Source organism: Ostrinia nubilalis, chromosome 3 (genome assembly GCF_963855985.1).
Source record: "Ostrinia nubilalis chromosome 3, ilOstNubi1.1, whole genome shotgun sequence".
Taxonomy (NCBI): Eukaryota; Metazoa; Arthropoda; class Insecta; order Lepidoptera; family Crambidae; genus Ostrinia; species Ostrinia nubilalis.
The window spans coordinates 7,577,793-7,596,752 of record NC_087090.1 but is presented as its reverse complement, the minus strand read 5'-3'; the positions used below and the strand labels follow the sequence as shown (position 1 = coordinate 7,596,752).

Genomic DNA, 18,960 nt, shown 5'->3' with positions numbered 1-18,960 from the left:
TTTCGATTGGGTGGCAACGTTTAGAGCTATAAGCTTTGTAGTTTTACAAAATCCTGTTATACTAGTCAAAACAAGTTTAGTAAATCACTTACATTAGGTTTTTAAAGCAGATTTAGTTAAAATTTGCCTTGTTGCATCGTACACTGTAAAGATTGTTATAAACAAATGTAAGTAGGTGATATCATATTCAACTAGCACTTTCAGGATGCTTTGTCAACTTTTATTTACGAAAAAAGTTTAATTAAATTACTTGCAGTGATCACTTATTAAAGATAAAATAAATAAAGACTAACTGAAAAACGATGATGGGCCTTTTTTAAATGGTAGTAATTATTACGTATGCAATACAGACAAGTAACACCTATGTTGTTAACGTACAAACAACTTATAAAAAGTTACTTTCATTTGAGTCCGCGTACGGGACCACTATCGTAATTACCGATCCAACAATATAATTTCACATGGCCACTGCGGCAGAACGAAGAACTCGCCACACAATGGAAAACATTCGCTTAACTTTAGACAACAAAACGGTCATTTTTTTATTAAACTTCTTAATTTATAAGATAAGCTAATTAGGTAATTGACGCTGCAGCTACGCCTACGTAATGTTAATTGGCAATGTAGACAGAAAAACATGAGAAAACGTTAATTAACCTTCCTTACATATTTTTTATAGCCTTATGAAATCTTATTTCCCATTTTCAACTAAGTTTTTCATGGCGGTTTATCTACTCGATAAATTAACGATCTATGGCCTAATAAAGAGAAATTAGTAAGTATATCGTGTGGTATTTATTTATCTTTTTCGCATAGATCTCCCAAGTGGAGTAAGTTTATTAATATTCACATTTTGTCCGTGCGGCACTTGGTATACAATAGCGTATCACTGTCCGCTGCGGCCGGCGCGTGCGGCCCAGTCGTTAGTGCGATCGCTCCGTTTGCTGTCCTAACTGACGAACGATGAGTTATTGAATAATAACCGTTCAAACAGGACACATTCTAAACCATCTTCTTCAGTTTAAACAAAAAAGAAATGTCTAAAAATCTCAAAAACTTGTGAAGTGATGTGTCGCTATTTTCTCTATCGCAAAGTGAAATCTCTTCAAATGGCTGAGTGAAAATCGGTGAAAATGAGTGAGCACGGTCGAGGGACATATTGTGAAAAGGAGCCAGAGGAGCCTGTTTATGTGGCGAATAACAACAATTCTATTTATAGCAACGGTACTTTACACTACGCCAGTATTTACAGGTAATTCGGTTACTGGATTACGAATCGAATCAATTTGCGCCAATCAGTTCAGCTTTGTTAGATATTCTGTAATTTCCGCATGCCAATCAAATATTATAAGTGTATTTAAGCAATTTTTCATTGAGTTATAGAAATCTATATATATAAAAATGAAACCCGTTTTCCGTTGTCACGACATAACATGAAAACGGCTTGACCGATTTGGCTGATTTTTTTTTTGTAGTTTTCTAATACTCTGTACAAGGTTTTTACGGAAAAAAATATAAAGAAAATCTCTACGCTAAGGCGGTACGAAGTTCGCCGGGTCAGCTAGTTCTGTAATAAAAATGGCACTTAACGCACTTAAAATCCATACTTCAACGGATGATTTAATCAGCTCTACGCACTTTTAGCACTATTACCAAGTTTATTATATACATATAGTTATTTTCACTAGAGAGTTAACGGTCAGTATTTTACTTAATTATAATGAATTGTATAAAAATATACAATTATCTGAAAAATTATGTACATCACGAATCGTTACAAATAACAGTTATCATCACCTTTAACTTTCTATTACAATTAAGGCATGCGATGATGCGACATACCAATAAAGCAACCGCTGATGGCGCCACAAGTTTGTTTATTGTTCAGTATTTTATATTTTATGATTTGAAAACTGCAAAACTTTATTTTATCTAGGCACATAATTGCGAGTCAATGAAGCATTTACTTTGAATTCAGTATAAACGCGTATGTAGAGCAAATTCTTTTCAATTACTTAAATACCGATTTGTGATTTACCGTTCACCGCGTTATTTTATTTGAAATTAGTTTGAAAAAATAATGAAATTTTGACTCGATGTGCATAATAATTGCCAGTCTTGAACGTCGTATGTTAGGGTATGGGCGCACGCGCAAGGTAGCTGCAACGTCTAATTGGGTTACGGCGTGCCCGCTCCGTTACCTACCTTACGTAAACACCACTGTCACAACGACAACGGCCGTGTCGAAACCATGAGCCGCCCCTAACAATATACCTTGTTATCATCTAAGCAATGTTAATGTTACTGTATTTATTTACCCATAGCCTTGTCAACGACCGCGTCGAGTCAAGAGTTAAGGTGTCCTACGAATGGTTAGGCAAAACACTTGATAGACAGATCACGCCGCGTTACCACAATATAAATAGTAGGTTACATTACTTTGTGGGTGAAATGAGCACAATGTTAATAACATTGGCATTTACAAATGACACAAAAAGTATATAGTAATTTAATATGCTACGAATACTCAAGTACACTTTTTAAGTTTCAATACGTTCAATGTAAAGGTTCCCAAAGTAAGCCTCTAAAAAGCCTCAACAATTAAATGAATGTTTATACACCTATAATTAATTATTTTGTGAAAATGTATAACGTCAATTTGTGACGGTTTTGCTACGAATAAAAGAAATGCTTAAATCATGGAAATTTGTCAGACGACAAACAAGTACGTAGTTACGTAGTGTGATAAATCGAATGTAATTTGTTATTGATTGTAGACATTTCATGTTAGAACGATTGTACCCAAAATAGTTATTGATATAAAGTAAAGTAAAACAAAACATTTATTGCCTTTAACTATTAACAAACAAGTTTGTATTTTTAGCGGCTGCTGCACTAAGCCACTAATGTGTTTGCGTTGCGGCATCCATTTCAAAATTTGGACTGACGCTATGCTTCTAGCATTAATTTAAAAAAAGAATATAATATTTCCCAAAGGTTTTCGGTAAAGTTCATTAAAAAACATTAAAAAATAATGACGCATTATTTTTTGCTTGATGTGAGAGAGTTACACCTCCATTTATCGCAACCTCTATTTTGCATGCCTGTGAATGGACCTGTTTTCATAATTTACACAATGGAATGATGTTAAGACTCAATCAAGTGAAGAGAGTAAATAATTACACACATTTTAGCTGTTGGCAGTTACATATTTGTAGACAAAGTTAGGCACTAAGAAAAAAAGTAAGGAAAAAGAATGGGAAAAAGTTAAATATTCTTTTACGTTTTTTTTAACATGCATTCTTCCTCAAAAGTAACAAACACGTAACCAAAACATTATGTGGTGTTACGGTAAAAAGCTCAAGGTTACTCGGAAGTGTATCGGAAGGAAGTGTACCACGTTACCGAGCTACATACTACATACCGTTGCCTCGGATTTCTCTCTCGCTGATTGCCGTGTGAAAGTTGTTTTTCTTGCTTCAATACCGTCTGCGCTCATATGTAGCGTGCAGGTGTAAAAACTAAGAACAATAGTAAAACGATCTAAATGCTTACTGAGAACAGTACTTACCAATTGAATACTTGATACAGTGTGGTGCAAAATAATGAAATTCTTACGTGGTTGTATTTACTTTACTAATTTGATAAATAGGCTCGATCAAATAATATGATTTAAAAGTAGCTTTACGCAATCGTTAACGAACCAATTTGCAGTTCTATTGAATACGCGGTATTGTTGTGCTTTTCTTACCATCCAATTAGTCCAAAGAACACACGCATACGTTGGCAAATGTATTTGCCCTTTCCCCTTTATCATAACAACCATACTTACTCGTATTTATTTTAAATTTCCAGCCAAAGAACAGTACAAGAGACGAAAGGATGGGACGTGTTCCGAGAGTTCCCGCCGAAGCAGGACAGTGTTTCCATGGAAACGCAGAAATGGTTGGAGTGCACAGTCCGCTTACTCAAAGTCCTGGCGTACTTGGTCACCTTCATCGTGGTGCTTGCATCTGGCGTCATAGCCAAGGGCACGGTGCTCTTCATGACGTCACAGCTCAGGAAAGACCGCCGGTTAGCGTATTGTAATAGGAATTTAGGTAAGCGATGTTTTTTGTTTCAATTTTAAGTACCTCGGCGCCGTTATTAACTAGTGGACAGTCCAACCTATCAAATAGCAATTCAATGAGTCATCTAATAAGATGGTAGTTCTAACTTCATAGGTAGCGCAAACTTATCGACTAACATTATCGTGTTTGTGATTATTTTTCGTAATAAATTATGCTCATGTGTTTTTATTACGAAATCGAAACTTATACCTACTGTATTTCAAATTTCAGGTAGAGATAAGCAATTTGTAGTGAGTTTACCAGACGAAGAGCGAGTAGCGTGGATGTGGGCTATATTGGCGGCCTTCGCGATCCCTGAAATAGGAACGCTCATCCGATCAGTCAGAATATGTTTCTTCAAGTCTTCGAAGAGGCCTTCGTTCACGCAGTTTGTTGTGGTAAGAATAACCAAAGAAATATTATTCGTACCTATTGATTCTTTTCTAATATAATGTTATTAAACTGTTGGCCTTTTTTTTTTCAGGTATTTATAGCGGAATCTTTACATACTATAGGAATGGCCCTCTTATTCTTCGTGATACTGCCCGAGCTTGACGTCGTAAAGGGTGCTATGTTAACCAACTGCCTCTGTGTTGTACCAGCCATTCTGGGACTTCTGTCTAGGAATTCGCGTGACAGTAAGAGATTCGTGAAAGTAATCGTGGACATGGCAGCAATTGTAGCGCAAGTCACTGGTTTTATTGTGTGGCCGCTGTCTGAAGATAAACCGGTGTTATGGCTCATTCCAGTGGCTTCCTTATGCATATCGTTGGGTTGGTGGGAGAATTACGTCACACGGCAAAGTCCAATTGGTAAGGTTTTCATCATTATTTATCATTGATACACTAATGCACAAGTAGGAAAAAAGTTAAGCATGGTTCAGATCATGCTTCTGAGACGATAATTTATTTATTTATTTATAGTAACCAACAGCGATACATACATAGAAAATATTCATTTTCCATTTCCTGAAGTCTGAAAATAGATTTCGATGTGAATTCACTGTTTAACTTTTAACCTAGTGTAACCTTGTATAGGTATACCCAACAAAATTAAAGGATAACATAATTTTTATGACTTTTTTTTTAATTTCAGGTGTAATAAAAAGCTTAGGCAGACTAAAAGATGAGTTGAACGTTTCAAGATACTACATTTACCGATTCATGTCTGTTTGGAAGGTCCTGTTGTTCCTGATGTGCATTCTCTTCAGTATATGGATGGAGGGCGACGAGCCATCAATGTTCTTCCAAATGTATAACATAGGATTCGGGCCACACAACATAGTAGTTGAAGAGGTTTGTTTAATTTAATTAGTAGGTATATCTTAATTCCCCTTTCTGTACATAACTTCAAGTAATTTAGGTATCTGATTATTACTGATCTATTGATCAATTTTTTTAATGCTGTAATTTTGTTCCAGGTACAAGCTCAGCTTGGTGGTACCATTATCCCAGACTTAGCGAATGTGACGCTTACTGGAGATTCCGTCGAAGTCCCAGCTGTATACAAATCTGCATTCTACGTGATGCTTATTCAGATATTCGCAGCTTATTTCTGTTACATCTTCGGAAAGTTCGCCTGCAAAATCCTTATTCAGGGCTTCAGTTACGCTTTCCCTATAAATCTGGTCATTCCTTTAGTAGTTAATTTCTTGATAGCAGCTTGTGGATTGAGAACTGGTGATACATGTTTCTTCCATGGAACGGTTCCGGATTATCTGTTCTATGAAAGCCCACCAGGTAATTATTTGATAAAGTGTAATCATTCTTTGCTTGGCAAAACTAGCTTACGTATTCTAATAAATCTTATTTTTATTGTAGTTTTCACTCTAAGTGATTTCATTACACGACAAATGGCTTGGGTGTGGTTACTGTGGCTACTGTCACAAACGTGGATTACGATACATATTTGGACGCCCAAAGCTGAACGTTTGGCATCAACGGAAAAGTTGTTTATAATCCCAATGTACAACGGGTTACTGATAGACCAGAGCATGGCACTCAATCGAAAGAGAGACGACCAAAAGGACGTTAAGACTGAGGTAATACTTTAAATTATATTTAAAGCTTTTCACTTATTTTCAAAATCTAACAATATCATAAAATAATGATTTCAGGACCTTGCCGAAATAGAAAAAGAGAAAGGTGATGAATACTATGAAACAATATCAGTGCATACGGATAATACGGGTACAACTCCGAAAACAGTGAAGTCGTCAGATCAGATCACGAGAATATACGCTTGCTGCACTATGTGGCACGAAACGAAAGATGAGATGATGGAGTTCTTGAAGTCTATCCTTCGTTTGGATGAAGATCAGTGCGCTCGCCGGGTCGCTCAAAAGTATTTACGAGTAGTAGATCCTGATTATTATGAATTTGAAAGTAAATATACTTTAAATTGTAACTTATTAGTAATATAATCAAAGTTAAAGTAAATGCTAATCGATTAAATTCCTTTTCAGCTCATATCTTTTTAGATGACGCATTTGAAATTTCGGACCACAGTGACGACGATTCCCAAGTGAATCGATTCGTAAAACTTCTAGTGGACACTATCGACGAAGCTGCTTCCGAAGTTCACCAAACGAACATTCGAGTTAGACCACCGAAGAAATATCCAGCACCGTATGGAGGAAGGTTGACGTGGGTACTTCCGGGTAAAACAAAAATGATCTGTCACTTGAAAGACAAAGGAAAGATTCGACACAGGAAACGTTGGTCTCAGGTATCTGACCATAGAACCCAATATAATCTAAAATCTGAATATTTTTGTGTTCCAAGCTTTATTTTTATTCATGCGTCTTTTATCTCCAGGTCATGTACATGTACTATTTACTTGGACACCGTTTGATGGAACTGCCCATATCTGTCGACCGAAAAGAAGTGATGGCCGAAAATACATTCTTGCTAACTCTCGACGGGGACATTGATTTCCAACCGCATGCTGTGAGACTGCTTATTGATTTGATGAAGAAGAACAAAAATCTTGGTGCTGCTTGTGGACGAATTCATCCTGTTGGCTCTGGTAAAATGACCTCTTTTACTCTACCAATAACAGCAATTATTGAATTTAGTTCATGTGATCTAACATCTAAATCATCTTCTAGGCCCTATGGTGTGGTATCAGATGTTCGAATACGCTATTGGTCATTGGCTGCAAAAGGCGACTGAACATATGATTGGCTGTGTACTCTGTAGCCCTGGATGTTTCTCACTCTTCAGAGGAAAGGCTCTTATGGACGACAACGTTATGAAAAAGTATACTCTACGATCCGACGAGGCTAGGCATTACGTACAGTACGATCAAGGTATGTATTGGTCGAGTCTATTTTGAATTTACTTACTTAATTCTGTATTCATTCGAAATCGATGTTAATCGATTGTTTACTTTCACTTTTCAGGGGAAGATCGATGGTTGTGTACGCTTCTACTGCAACGTGGTTATCGAGTAGAGTATTCAGCTGCATCGGATGCCTACACGCATTGTCCAGAAGGTTTCAGTGAATTCTACAACCAACGTCGTCGATGGGTGCCTTCCACTATTGCCAACATTATGGATCTACTGGTCGATTACAAGCACACGATTAAAATCAACGATAACATTTCTACGCCTTACATCGCTTACCAAGTAATTACCTGTTTCTCAAATACCATTTATAATTAGCAACAAATTAATTATTAATGTAATTAATGATTACGATTTAGTAATGGTAATTTAATCGGCAATTAATTTATTTTTAGATGATGTTGATGGGTGGAACAATTCTGGGTCCCGGAACCATATTTCTTATGTTGGTGGGAGCTTTCGTGGCTGCCTTCAGAATCGACAATTGGACTTCCTTTGAATACAACCTGTACCCTATTTTGACCTTTATGTTTGTTTGCTTCACGATGAAATCCGAAATTCAGGTAAACATTTTTTTTTCTTCTCTTTTTAGTTTTTCTTTCTTATCCTTATGATATTCATTCTTGTGTTTATTTCAGTTACTGGTGGCTCAGATATTATCGACAGCCTACGCTATGATAATGATGGCTGTAATCGTGGGTACTGCTCTACAGTTAGGCGAGGACGGTATCGGTTCTCCCTCAGCTATTTTCTTGATAGCTCTCTCAAGTTCATTCTTTATAGCAGCTTGCTTGCATCCGCAAGAGTTTTGGTGTATTGTACCTGGTATCATTTATCTGCTATCTATACCTTCTATGTACTTGCTTTTGATTTTGTACTCTGTTATAAATCTGAACGTAGTATCATGGGGTACGCGTGAGGTACAGACTAAGAAAACGAAAAAGGTAAGAAAAGTCTCAATTAGAGATTAGGATAAACAATACAACGACGTTCACGTATTTAAATAAATGTTTTTGTAGGAAATCGAACAAGAAAAGAAAGATGCTGAGGAGGCTAAGAAAAAGGCCAAACAAAAGTCATTGTTAGGTTTCTTGCAAGGAGTCAATAACAATGAAGATGAAGGATCAATCGAATTTTCTTTTGCTGGCCTTTTCAAATGTATGTTCTGCACACATCCCAAAGGAAATGAAGAGAAAGTGCAACTTTTACACATTGCCTCTACATTAGAAAAGTTGGAGAAGAAATTGGATGTAGTAGAAAGGTTTGAAGATAACATTATTTTTTTAACACGTATTCGTTTAGTTTTCACAGACGATATTGTAATCAAATTTTGTTTATAGGACTGTAGACCCACATGGTTTGAACAGAGGCAGAAAGTTGTCAGTGGGACACCGTGGCAGCACTAATGGCGACCATCAGTTAGATGCCTTAGCAGAAGGACCTGAGGATGAGCACGATTCGGATTCTGAGACAGATACACTCTCGACGTCACCAAGGGTAATAATAATAAAAGATCAATGAATAAACAAGCATTATTAATTTTATTAGACGACAATAAAAATAATCATGTGTTTTAGGAACGGAGAGACGATCTGATAAATCCCTATTGGATTGAAGATCCCGAATTGAAAAAGGGAGAAGTAGACTTCTTGAGTCCTTCTGAACTACAGTTTTGGAAAGATCTTATTGATAAGTACTTGTATCCCATTGATGCTAACAAGGAGGAAGAGGTAATTTGACACCATTTTAATAATACTCGTATGAAGCATTTACTTTGCTTCATACGAGTTCATGAAATCATCTGTAAACTATTTTAGTAAAGAAATTAAATAAAATACCTATCTCAAAAATACTTCAAGCAATTAAATACTACTATGAAAATACTTTCAGCTGAGAAATACTTATATGTATCTGAAACCTGAAATGATTGGTGTCATAATATTTTTTGATTTTTAAATGTTTATTAATGTGTTTTATTACAGGATTTGGACTTATAATGTTATAACGTAAATGTATAATTGAGATTGATTGGGAACATTTAAGTCGGGCTAAAATCGTATCAAATCATACAACAGTATGCCAAACTTTTATGTTTCCATTCAACCTCCACTGCTAACACCCAATTTCCCATAATTTTAGGCCCGTATATCCAGAGATCTGAAAGAATTAAGAAACTCTTCCGTTTTTTCATTCTTTATGTGCAATGCCCTCTTTGTGCTCATTGTATTCTTGCTCCAACTGAACAAGGATAACCTTCACTTTAAATGGCCCTTCGGAGTTAAAACTAACATTACGTATGACGAGGTTACGCAAGAGGTAACGTGAGAGTCAACTTTACAGCGATCGGCCTTCAACGATGACTCGGGACTTCGACCAACAGATCTACAATGTAAAACTCCTTAAACTCCTTGTCCCACGAACAACGATCCCAGTCACCCTTGAATGCCGACGCAATTTAATTAAACATATGCTTTTTTATTACATTTTACAGGCTCGCATAGCAGCAGATTTGATAGAGCTTCGCAATAAATCAGTATTCGCATTTGTCATGTTCAATGCTTTGTTCATATTGATAGTGTTTTTATTACAACTCAACAAAGATCAACTCCACGTGGATTGGCCTTTGGGGATAAAGACAAATATTACGTTCATCGAGGAAACAGGCGAGGTACAGCCGAATGTTACCACTGGTTGTGTGTCACTTCACAAGTCTAACGACCTTCCTCTAACCGGTCTGTCTTGGGATGGCACACCAGCATGGAGTCCTGGCGATAGGAGACTACAACCTGGGCGACACTTTAATGTTTCCACACAAACTCTAATTAATATCCAAGCCCTTCTAAATTCCCGACCTTTTACCCGAGTATCGGAAATGCTGACTAGCAGCGTAACACACCTCTATCTGTGAAGTAAATGTACATTGCGCAAATACTATTGCGTTATTTATGTCATTTACTGAAATATTAATATTCTTGGCAACCTGTACTCGTAAACACACCCAACTACCACTTATTGCACTCCACACTACTCGTACTACACACAGAAAAAGATGTTTTTCTGTTCTGTCTATTACGGTGGCGGAATTTCTTCTATTAAACACGGTATCGGGGTAAATGGTTTCCCTTGTAATATATGTATAACACAGAAGACCTGGTGATTTGAATAACATTGGAATTACTTTGTCTTCAATGTGTTCATTACAAACACAGCAAATAGTATGTACTTATTTGACAAGATTAGTACATAATTATGTACTTACTTGAAAAGTACAATATTATTAGCTGTTGCAGTGAATATGTATTAATATTATTGTGTCATTTGTATATCATTTGTTATTTATAAAATCATTATTGTTTGTATGTGTGTATGTTTAACCTATTCTAATTGCATTATATCAAAATTATTTATGAGTACTTTTACTAATAAATTGTATTCATCTTACAGGTATTAATCTCAAAGGAATACTTGCAATTGGAACCAATCGGTTTAGTGTTTGTGTTCTTCTTTGCATTGATTCTGGTGATCCAATTCACTGCTATGTTGTTCCATCGATTTGGAACGCTATCGCATATCCTATCATCTACAGAATTGAATTGGTTCTGTACAAAGAAGGTAATATTACCTATATCAAATTATCTTATATTACCTACTTTTAAATTACTTATTGATAATCTTACTAAATGCGCCGTTGTACATCTTTTCACAGTCGGAAGATCTATCTCAAGATGCTCTACTAGATAAGAATGCAATAGCAATAGTGAAGGATCTACAGAAATTGAACGGATTGGATGATGATTACGACAACGATTCGGGCTCAGGACCGCACAATGTCGGAAGGAGAAAGACAATCCATAACTTAGAGAAAGCGAGACAGAAGAAGAGGAACATTGGCACTTTGGACGTTGCGTTCAAGAAGCGGTTCTTCAATATGAATGCGAATGATGGGCCAGGTAAAATTATCAAACATTTAAGGTCGATTTTTCAATGGCATTAATGAAGAAATCGACAATAGACAATAATACAAAGACAAAATAATAATGCCGGTTTTCATGTTTCAGGAACACCAGTGCTGAATAGAAAAATGACGTTACGACGCGAGACACTGAAGGCTTTAGAAACTAGACGGAATTCCGTGATGGCTGAGCGAAGAAAGTCACAAATGCAGACGCTCGGTGCTAATAACGAATATGGAGTCACAGGGATGGTAAATAATTTAAAAAATCTGATAAAACTTCAGTGACAGTTGGTTGCAGAACCAACATTTAGAGTAGGCGCACACCGTTGATTTTTAGTTGGCCGATAGTTGAGCCCGATTTTAAATTGTATGAAGAATCGGCCAAATCGAATCGGCGTAGTGTGCGCACTCCCATACATGCCCAATTGCCCATACTGATCAACTGCCCGACTAAACTATCGGCCGACGAAAAATCAACGGTGTGCGCCTACTCTTACTATGTTCAATACGAGACAGCATAGGGAACTATCAACTAATTACTACCTAACTATAGACCCGCGAAGGATAACGATATCACGGTAATAATATAGTATCATCTTACACCCTCCCCTCTAAACCCCCAAAAATAGCCCTGGGGAGGTAAAGTGTGTTTAGGTCAAACGCATTCGATATCGACTGCATTAAAAATATATGAAGATGTTAGTTCTTGAAAGTTTCCGCCAGGGGCGCTGTACAATCCATCATCTTACGTTTACCGAGTTTACGTTCTATAGTATGACCGGTTAAATGAGACCTCGCCTGCGGAACGCGGGGGCACAGGGGCGGGACGAGAACGGGGACCGTGCGGGGTGCGGGCGGGGATGATATAAAAAAGATTAAATTTCACTAGATAGTTCTCAAGATATGTGACGTCACAGTGAAGTGGTTAACGGTAAACAGGTGGTGATAAATTTTGTAAAATAAATTATTTTCTAATAAAGAAAACAATTTATTTTATAAAATTTTAATGAAACAATTCATGTCGTAATTCATGTAAAATTTATTGTGTGCAAGATGTACGTATCCAAATTATTAATCAATCACTTATGTCCATATCAATATCAGTAGAACTTGATTCTTCACTTTCAAAGCAGCCATCATCCGAATTATCTGAATCATCGTGCACATTAATAATAAAATCAACAACGTCATCTAGAACTCCGTCATGTTCGCAGTATTCATCCTCGACTTTAATTACATGGTTAATACAATGCTCCCACTTTTCTGCGGAATATTCAGCAAATAAATTTTCCAACATATTTTTTTTCTAGTCCAAATTGGAGTCGATACTTTTTTCTGCTAGCTGTCTTTTAATATCACCCCAGACCAACTCAATTGGGTTCAGGTCTGGGTGGTAAGGAGGCAAACGCAACACTTCATGGCCGTTTGCTTTCAATAACTCATCAATTTTATATATGTCCTCTGTGTAATGGCTTTTAATTAATTTGGATAAATCATCCTTTTTTAATTTATCATCAAAAGGCACCTCATGTCGTCGTAGCCAATCTTGCATTTCTGGTTTGGTAGAGGCCATAGTCGGCTTTTTTTCTACTCTAACCGAATGATAAGCTGCATTATCCATTACTATTACTGAATTTGGTGGAATATTAGGCATCAGCTTTTCATTTAGCCATTTACTAAAATTCACGAAATTCATTGTATCGTGATAATCACCTGTTTTACATTTGGATTTAAATATCACAAGTGCTCCATCGACAAATCCAGTGTAGCCACCACAATGTATGATGATCAAACGCTCTCCTTTACCAATATGAGACAATACTCCGTGTTCATCCTTTGATTGCCAACATTTTGAAACGTTATGAGACGCATTGTAGTCCAGTCATTATAGTAAGTTCACCTCGGAATTCGAGATACCCAGCTGTAAGTCTGTAAATACGTGTATATTGACACCCTAAAAGTTGTCTCAAAACCTACATATGGTAGGGTGTAAGCAACTATTAAATTTCAAGGTCAACGGTCACAAAAATCGGTTTTTTGCGCTTTTTTTAGAAATATCTCATTTCCTATGGGTTTTTTGCTATTTGTATTTATGATCAATATTGTAGAATACTAAATTCTCTACAAATTTTGTTTAAAAACTTTTTTTATACGGTGAACCGTTTTCGAGATAGAGGGCGGAGAGCGCGCGGTCACTGCATCACTTCAGGTCTACTTAAGCGGTTTAGATTTTTCACACAAAAGGATTTTCCCGCTAATTCCTGTGGGAATTTCGGGAATTCCTTGTTGTAACTAAGCTTTGAGTTTACTAAGGTACCTACATGCCAAATTTCAAGCGTCTAACTTCCGTTAAGCGTTTAGATTTTTCATACAAAAGGATTTTCTCGCTAATTCCTGTTCCCGTGGGAATTCCTAAGTATACTATAACCTGCCCAGGTGTATGAAGAATAATTGTACCAAGTTTCGTTAAAATCCGTCGAGTAGTTTTTGTTTCTATAAGGAACATACAGACGGACAGAATTCTATACATGAAATATATTTTCAAAATAACTATCAGGGGGTGATTAGTGATCGATACTGATGCCAAAAATGCAATCAGTAAAATTTTTGTGTCTGTCTGTCCGTCTGTATGTTCCTTATAGAAACAAAAACTACTCGACGGATTTTAACGAAACTTGGTACAATTATTCTTCATACACCTGGGCAGGTTATAGTTTACTTAGGAATTCCCACGGGAACAGGAATTAGCGGGAAAATCCTTTTGTATGAAAAATCTAAACGCTTAACGGAAGTTAGACGCTTGAAATTTGGCATGTAGGTACCTTAGTAAACTTAAAGCTTATTTACAACAAGTAATTACCGAAATTCCCACGGGAATTAGCGGGAAAATCCTTTTGTATGAAAAACCTAAACCGCTTAAGTTGACCTGAAGTGATGCAGTGACCGCGCGCTCTCCGCCCTCTATCTCGAAAACGGTTCACCGTATAAAAAAAAATTTTAAACAAAATTTGTAGAGAATTTAGTATTCTACAATATTGATAATAAATACAAATAGCAAAAAACCCATAGGAAATGAGATATTTCCAAAAAAAGCGCAAAAAACCGATTTTTGTGACTTTTGACCTTAAAATTTAATAGTTGCTTACACCCTACCATATGTAGGTTTTGAGACAACTTTTAGGGTGTCAATATACAAGTATTTACAGACTTACAGCTGGGTATCTCGAATTCCGAGATTCTTACCTAATTTAAGCTTAAATGACTGGACTATTGACATAAGTTTCATCAAGATATAAAATATGTCTTCCTTCTCTACGATACTTTTTAATAGTATTTAGATATTTCCACCTCCACGATGTTATATTTGGCTGTTCAATAAGGAGTTTCCTTTTAGATCCGCATTTTTAAAATTTAAAACCTAGGTCATGTAATAATAATCTTAAATATTCTCTGCCGCAGTATAATACATTATCTTCTCTAAGGGTAGCGTTCAAAGATTTCAGAGTTGGTATTTTTTTAAAAATTGTGTAATACTGAGTAACTTTTCTTCTTACCACGCCTTTTTTGAAATCATCTACTTCCACCCTTTTCCTGCGGCTTTGTTTCAATTTCTTCGGTGATTTAAATTTTTCATTATTTTTAATAATTTTCCTTGTTGTACAATTCTAGATACAGTCTTTTCCGATAGTCCAGTAACGTTTGCTACGGTTTTGTTTAACGGTATATCTTGTTGATATTCATCAGAATTTGGATTCAGTTTTTTTTTTCTAAAATATTCATAAACGTTAAAAGCTATTTGCTTGCACTGACTATTAATTTTATGTCCGAAAATCTTTCGACTCATCTTAAAAATGTAATCTCATGTATAGCCCTCAAAAAGCGTCCGTAACAAATAACACAAGCGTTCGCTAGCCGCATCGCCAGCGAAATGAATTTTGACAAGAATGCGCCTGCCGCCCGCACCCCGTACGATCCCCGTTTTCGTCACGCCCCTGTGACCCCGCGTTCCGCAGGCGAGGACTCATTTAACCGGCCTACCTATAGTAGCGTAGCGCTCGCTAGTGACGTTTGATGTAAACTCTCACTAAGCCCTCCGATCAGTGAGTGAGTGATTGAGTCAGTGGTAATCGAGCTTTACATGTTATAGATAGATTACTCGTAGTATGAAGACGACCGTCCGACCTTTTATTCGTATTGATTAATATTGGTATTTACTTCCAGCTCAACAATAATTTAGGTGTGCCAAGACATCGGACGTCTACCGCCAACATTTCAGTGAAGGATGTGTTCGCCGAGCCCAATGGTGGGCAAGTGAACCGCGCCTACGAGACGTCACTGGGCGACGACGAAGACAACAACTCTATGAGACTGCAGCCAAGACAGAACCAAGTCTCATTCCAGAGATATTCATGAGCTCGCGAACATTCGCATCTTCTACAAAAATAGATAGGAGCAGAAGACAATCTACATACAAAGTGCGCTCGTTTAACGCATACATAGACAACGCTCACGGACACGAAACGCACGAAATGTCGCAAACCAATCTAAACCAGTGCGAGCGCGAATGCCGCCCGCTTGAGACACCCGTCTGTGTTCGTCAAAATGAAGTACATAGAGCTGATTGTCTTCTGGTACTATCTACTTTGTGCACCTTCCTAGAGCTGCCAAACGTACTTATAAGCAAAGTACCTAGCTTAAACAAATGTAGATACTCATTTTATATAATAGTAATTCTAATGGACTTTCGAATTTTTTATTAATTATACAAAACGTCATTATTGCTTGTGATATTTTTGTACTCTACTATTTTGAGCGATGACGCAGGTTGATTGCAAAACCACAGAATACCATTTTAGATAATTTACAGCTTTATTGATAGAGAGTAAGAACTTATTGTACACTGCCACTAAACATTAGTTAAGAATGTACTTTTTACGACAACCCTTATGATAATTACAAAAGGAAACTGTAAAGATTGTTTACTTTTTTACCAACTATACTTTTGTTAAATTAATTAAACATCACAGTTACAGTTTATTTTTTTAAATTACGAAATGATATACAGCATGACTTAATAAAAGTTTAAAACTAAATGACTTACTTAATTTTCTAAGAATGACACAAAGTCGGTGAGCTTGAACAGCTGGTCTTCGCTAGAGGTGTGGAGAGGGGCGGGTTGTGTGGGAGGGACGGGGTTCACGGTGACTCCATCTTCCTTTATCGTCCACTTGCGGTCGTGGCAGGCGTGCATCACTGCTTCCTTGTTGAGCCCAGTCATGGACACAATAGTGTCAATTGATATGGAGCTGTATGAACGACCAATCAGGTTGAAGGCCCTCTCGCGGATTTTATCTGGAAACATAGAAATGGAACATTTTTATTTTCTACACTTACATCAAATTCTTCACAGTAAGAATGAAGGCCATAGGACAGAGACAACTGATACTAAACCTATGATAAAATATATAAAATATTAATAAACCTATGATGATTTTGGTCAACAGACAAGGAGTAAGGATAGCATTTTATGTAGAAAAAAAACTTTATAACATAATATGGTCCTAAAAGTAACAGTAAAGTAAAATAATAGAAAGTACAGTCCTTGATAGTTCCAATATGCTTGATAATATTTCTTCCTAAAACAGTGAAAATTAAAAATTGTTTCTCATTGCTTAGTCTACCTTATTTATAAAACCCAAAGGCATACAAACCATTATTTATATTTATAATATTTATTATGTATAATATTATAAATGTGAAAGTTTGTATGGATGTCTGGATGGTAACATGTTCGTTACTCATTCATGCAAAAACTACTGAACGGATTTTGATGAAACTTTACAGTATTATTGTTTATAACCCAGAATAACAATAGGCTATAATTTATGACGCTCTGTGACAAACTTAACGTCACGCAGGTGAACCCGCGGGCAAAAGCTAGTTATTTATAATAAAAAAAGGGATTGTATGAAGCATACATACTCCAGGACACCAGGACCTGTCACACTAATATGACTAAAATAGGTAGTTGCCTATTTTGCAGTATATGCTAGTTTAGAATTGATCAAAAACTCTGAGCAACATTATCAAAATATGAAAACTTAATTAGATCTAATCTTACGTACCCTCAAGAGCATTAATGATATTTGCTACTTCAGGTTCTGACCAGTTATAAGCTACTATAGCATGGTAAGTCCCAGCTAGATCTTTCTTCCAAAGCTTCTGTCCGATGGCCCATATGGCTGCAAGTTCTGGGTTGCTACTCGTAATGTTTTGTGGTATCCTCTTCCAGAGAAACTTGGCATTGCACCTGGAATGTTAAATTATGTAGGTTATTTATCAAGTTTATAATAAGCTTTAGCATCTGTATTTTCAAAGAACAATGGTTTTATAAATAAAATAACACCACCACTGTGCACTGAGACCTGAGTTGTCTGATCTTATAGTTTGATTATTACGCCTAGAGAAATGTATGTGGGGTTAGATTTCAGTGTTTCAAGTATACCCTAATACCTATTACCTTTATTAGACTTATTAAGCATACATGCAGAATTACGTTTGAGTCACCATACAAATAAAGAATAGACTTAGAAACAAAAAGATTAAGTGCATGAACTACATGCCATCACTCCTTAGTAGGTAAGTGTGTACCTGCTTAATTTTAAAAATGTTTACTTACAAATCATTTTGGTACAAGTATATGGCCAGCAATTGTGCATAGGTTGAGGGCGATGCTACACCTGTAGGAGCCTGTAAAAAAACATAAACAGGCATGTATTTAATTGTTCTAAATCGAAAATTAAAGTGAGAAGATAACCTCCAAAAGTGGAATTTCTTGAAGTGCTGCTGCAATTAACGTCTGTCTAAACTAACCTCTAATTCTTGTTTTTCCAAGTCTGCACAAAGTTTATCAAAGTTTGTAATCATTTTGCTGAATATTAACTACTTTCTAAATACAAACAAACAAAAACACTGGAAAAATCGGCGTACGTAAATGTCACTGTACAGTTGTCATTAGTGTCAAAACTGTCACTGTCACTGTCATTATATTTTTTTAATACTTAATGTAGACAAAGAAAACTAAAATATACAGCCATTTGGATCTATTTTTTTATTTATAACAAAGAGGAAGCTTATTCCTGGCATGCATCTCATCATCACATTCCATCACCTGATTGAAAGTGATGATCAGGCCGAAGATGGAAGCGACCTTCACCCGGAATCTTCAACTACTGACAACAGACTTTGATAAGATAGTGGTAGCTTGCCAGGCGGATTTAAACCAACCGAACAGAAAAGCCTACTTATTGCGAATGGAACCCGGGACCTCTAGGTCTGAAGCCACGCCAGGAAGTAGTATTGGAAATAACTGGAAATTGAACAGTGAATGAATATTTTTTTCAGATTTTAGGGCTTTTTTCATTGTTTTATTTTTTATTGTTAGGGCTAGTAGAATTTGGCTTTAAATGAAGTATTATGGGCTCATCCTTGTCAATAACTGATGAACGTATGATTGGTAACTAACTTTGAAACTATTGAAGATAATTA

The 18,960-nt window shown here is 36.4% G+C and overlaps 2 protein-coding genes across 6 annotated transcripts in view; one reads left to right on the top strand and one right to left on the bottom strand.

The window, feature by feature from the left end:
- The window catches only part of LOC135087803 (chitin synthase chs-2), a 32,521-nt gene extending 16,016 nt beyond the window's left edge, over positions 1-16,505 (top strand). Inside the window, exons 1-22 of one of the 5 annotated variants that reach the window (XM_063982599.1) lie at positions 910-1,252; positions 3,856-4,100; positions 4,341-4,507; positions 4,594-4,921; positions 5,205-5,404; positions 5,530-5,848; positions 5,930-6,150; positions 6,226-6,493; positions 6,574-6,836; positions 6,926-7,136; positions 7,219-7,419; positions 7,513-7,739; positions 7,853-8,020; positions 8,096-8,401; positions 8,477-8,718; positions 8,798-8,954; positions 9,035-9,187; positions 9,949-10,125; positions 10,902-11,069; positions 11,164-11,407; positions 11,516-11,661; positions 15,634-16,505. In XM_063982599.1, coding sequence (XP_063838669.1) covers positions 1,134-1,252; positions 3,856-4,100; positions 4,341-4,507; positions 4,594-4,921; positions 5,205-5,404; positions 5,530-5,848; positions 5,930-6,150; positions 6,226-6,493; positions 6,574-6,836; positions 6,926-7,136; positions 7,219-7,419; positions 7,513-7,739; positions 7,853-8,020; positions 8,096-8,401; positions 8,477-8,718; positions 8,798-8,954; positions 9,035-9,187; positions 9,949-10,125; positions 10,902-11,069; positions 11,164-11,407; positions 11,516-11,661; positions 15,634-15,825 — 4,722 coding nt within the window. In that variant the 5' untranslated portion in view covers positions 910-1,133 and the 3' untranslated portion in view covers positions 15,826-16,505. Of the gene's footprint in view, positions 1-906; positions 1,253-3,855; positions 4,101-4,340; positions 4,508-4,593; positions 4,922-5,204; positions 5,405-5,529; positions 5,849-5,929; positions 6,151-6,225; positions 6,494-6,573; positions 6,837-6,925; positions 7,137-7,218; positions 7,420-7,512; positions 7,740-7,852; positions 8,021-8,095; positions 8,402-8,476; positions 8,719-8,797; positions 8,955-9,034; positions 9,197-9,596; positions 9,774-9,948; positions 10,126-10,901; positions 11,070-11,163; positions 11,408-11,515; positions 11,662-15,633 lie in introns of those variants that run through there. The other 4 variants (XM_063982598.1, XM_063982601.1, XM_063982600.1 and 1 more) reach the window with 4 other exon arrangements.
- On the bottom strand, positions 16,258-18,425 carry LOC135087804 (COP9 signalosome complex subunit 8). The gene is made up of 4 exons (XM_063982603.1): positions 18,286-18,425; positions 18,092-18,162; positions 17,538-17,722; positions 16,258-16,764 (listed from the first exon to the last, which is right to left on the bottom strand). The coding sequence occupies exons 1-4, from the start codon at positions 18,337-18,339 to the stop codon at positions 16,514-16,516; spliced, it is 561 nt and encodes a 186-aa protein (XP_063838673.1). The 5' UTR covers positions 18,340-18,425; the 3' UTR covers positions 16,258-16,513.
- Between the last annotated feature and the right edge of the window lie 535 nt (positions 18,426-18,960).

What these genes read in the sequence shown, in the direction of transcription:
- LOC135087804 (XM_063982603.1), bottom strand. Translation starts at nt 18,339, where the DNA reads ATGATTACAAACTTTGATAAACTTTGTGCAGACTTGGAAAAACAAGAA. An exon ending in TGGAAAAACAAGAATTAGAG is followed by an intron (nt 18,163 to 18,285) that starts GTTAGTTTAGAC and finishes GTTTTTTTACAG; the next exon opens with GCTCCTACAGGTGTAGCATC. An exon ending in TATCATTAATGCTCTTGAGG is followed by an intron (nt 16,765 to 17,537) that starts GTACGTAAGATT and finishes CTATGTTTCCAG; the next exon opens with ATAAAATCCGCGAGAGGGCC.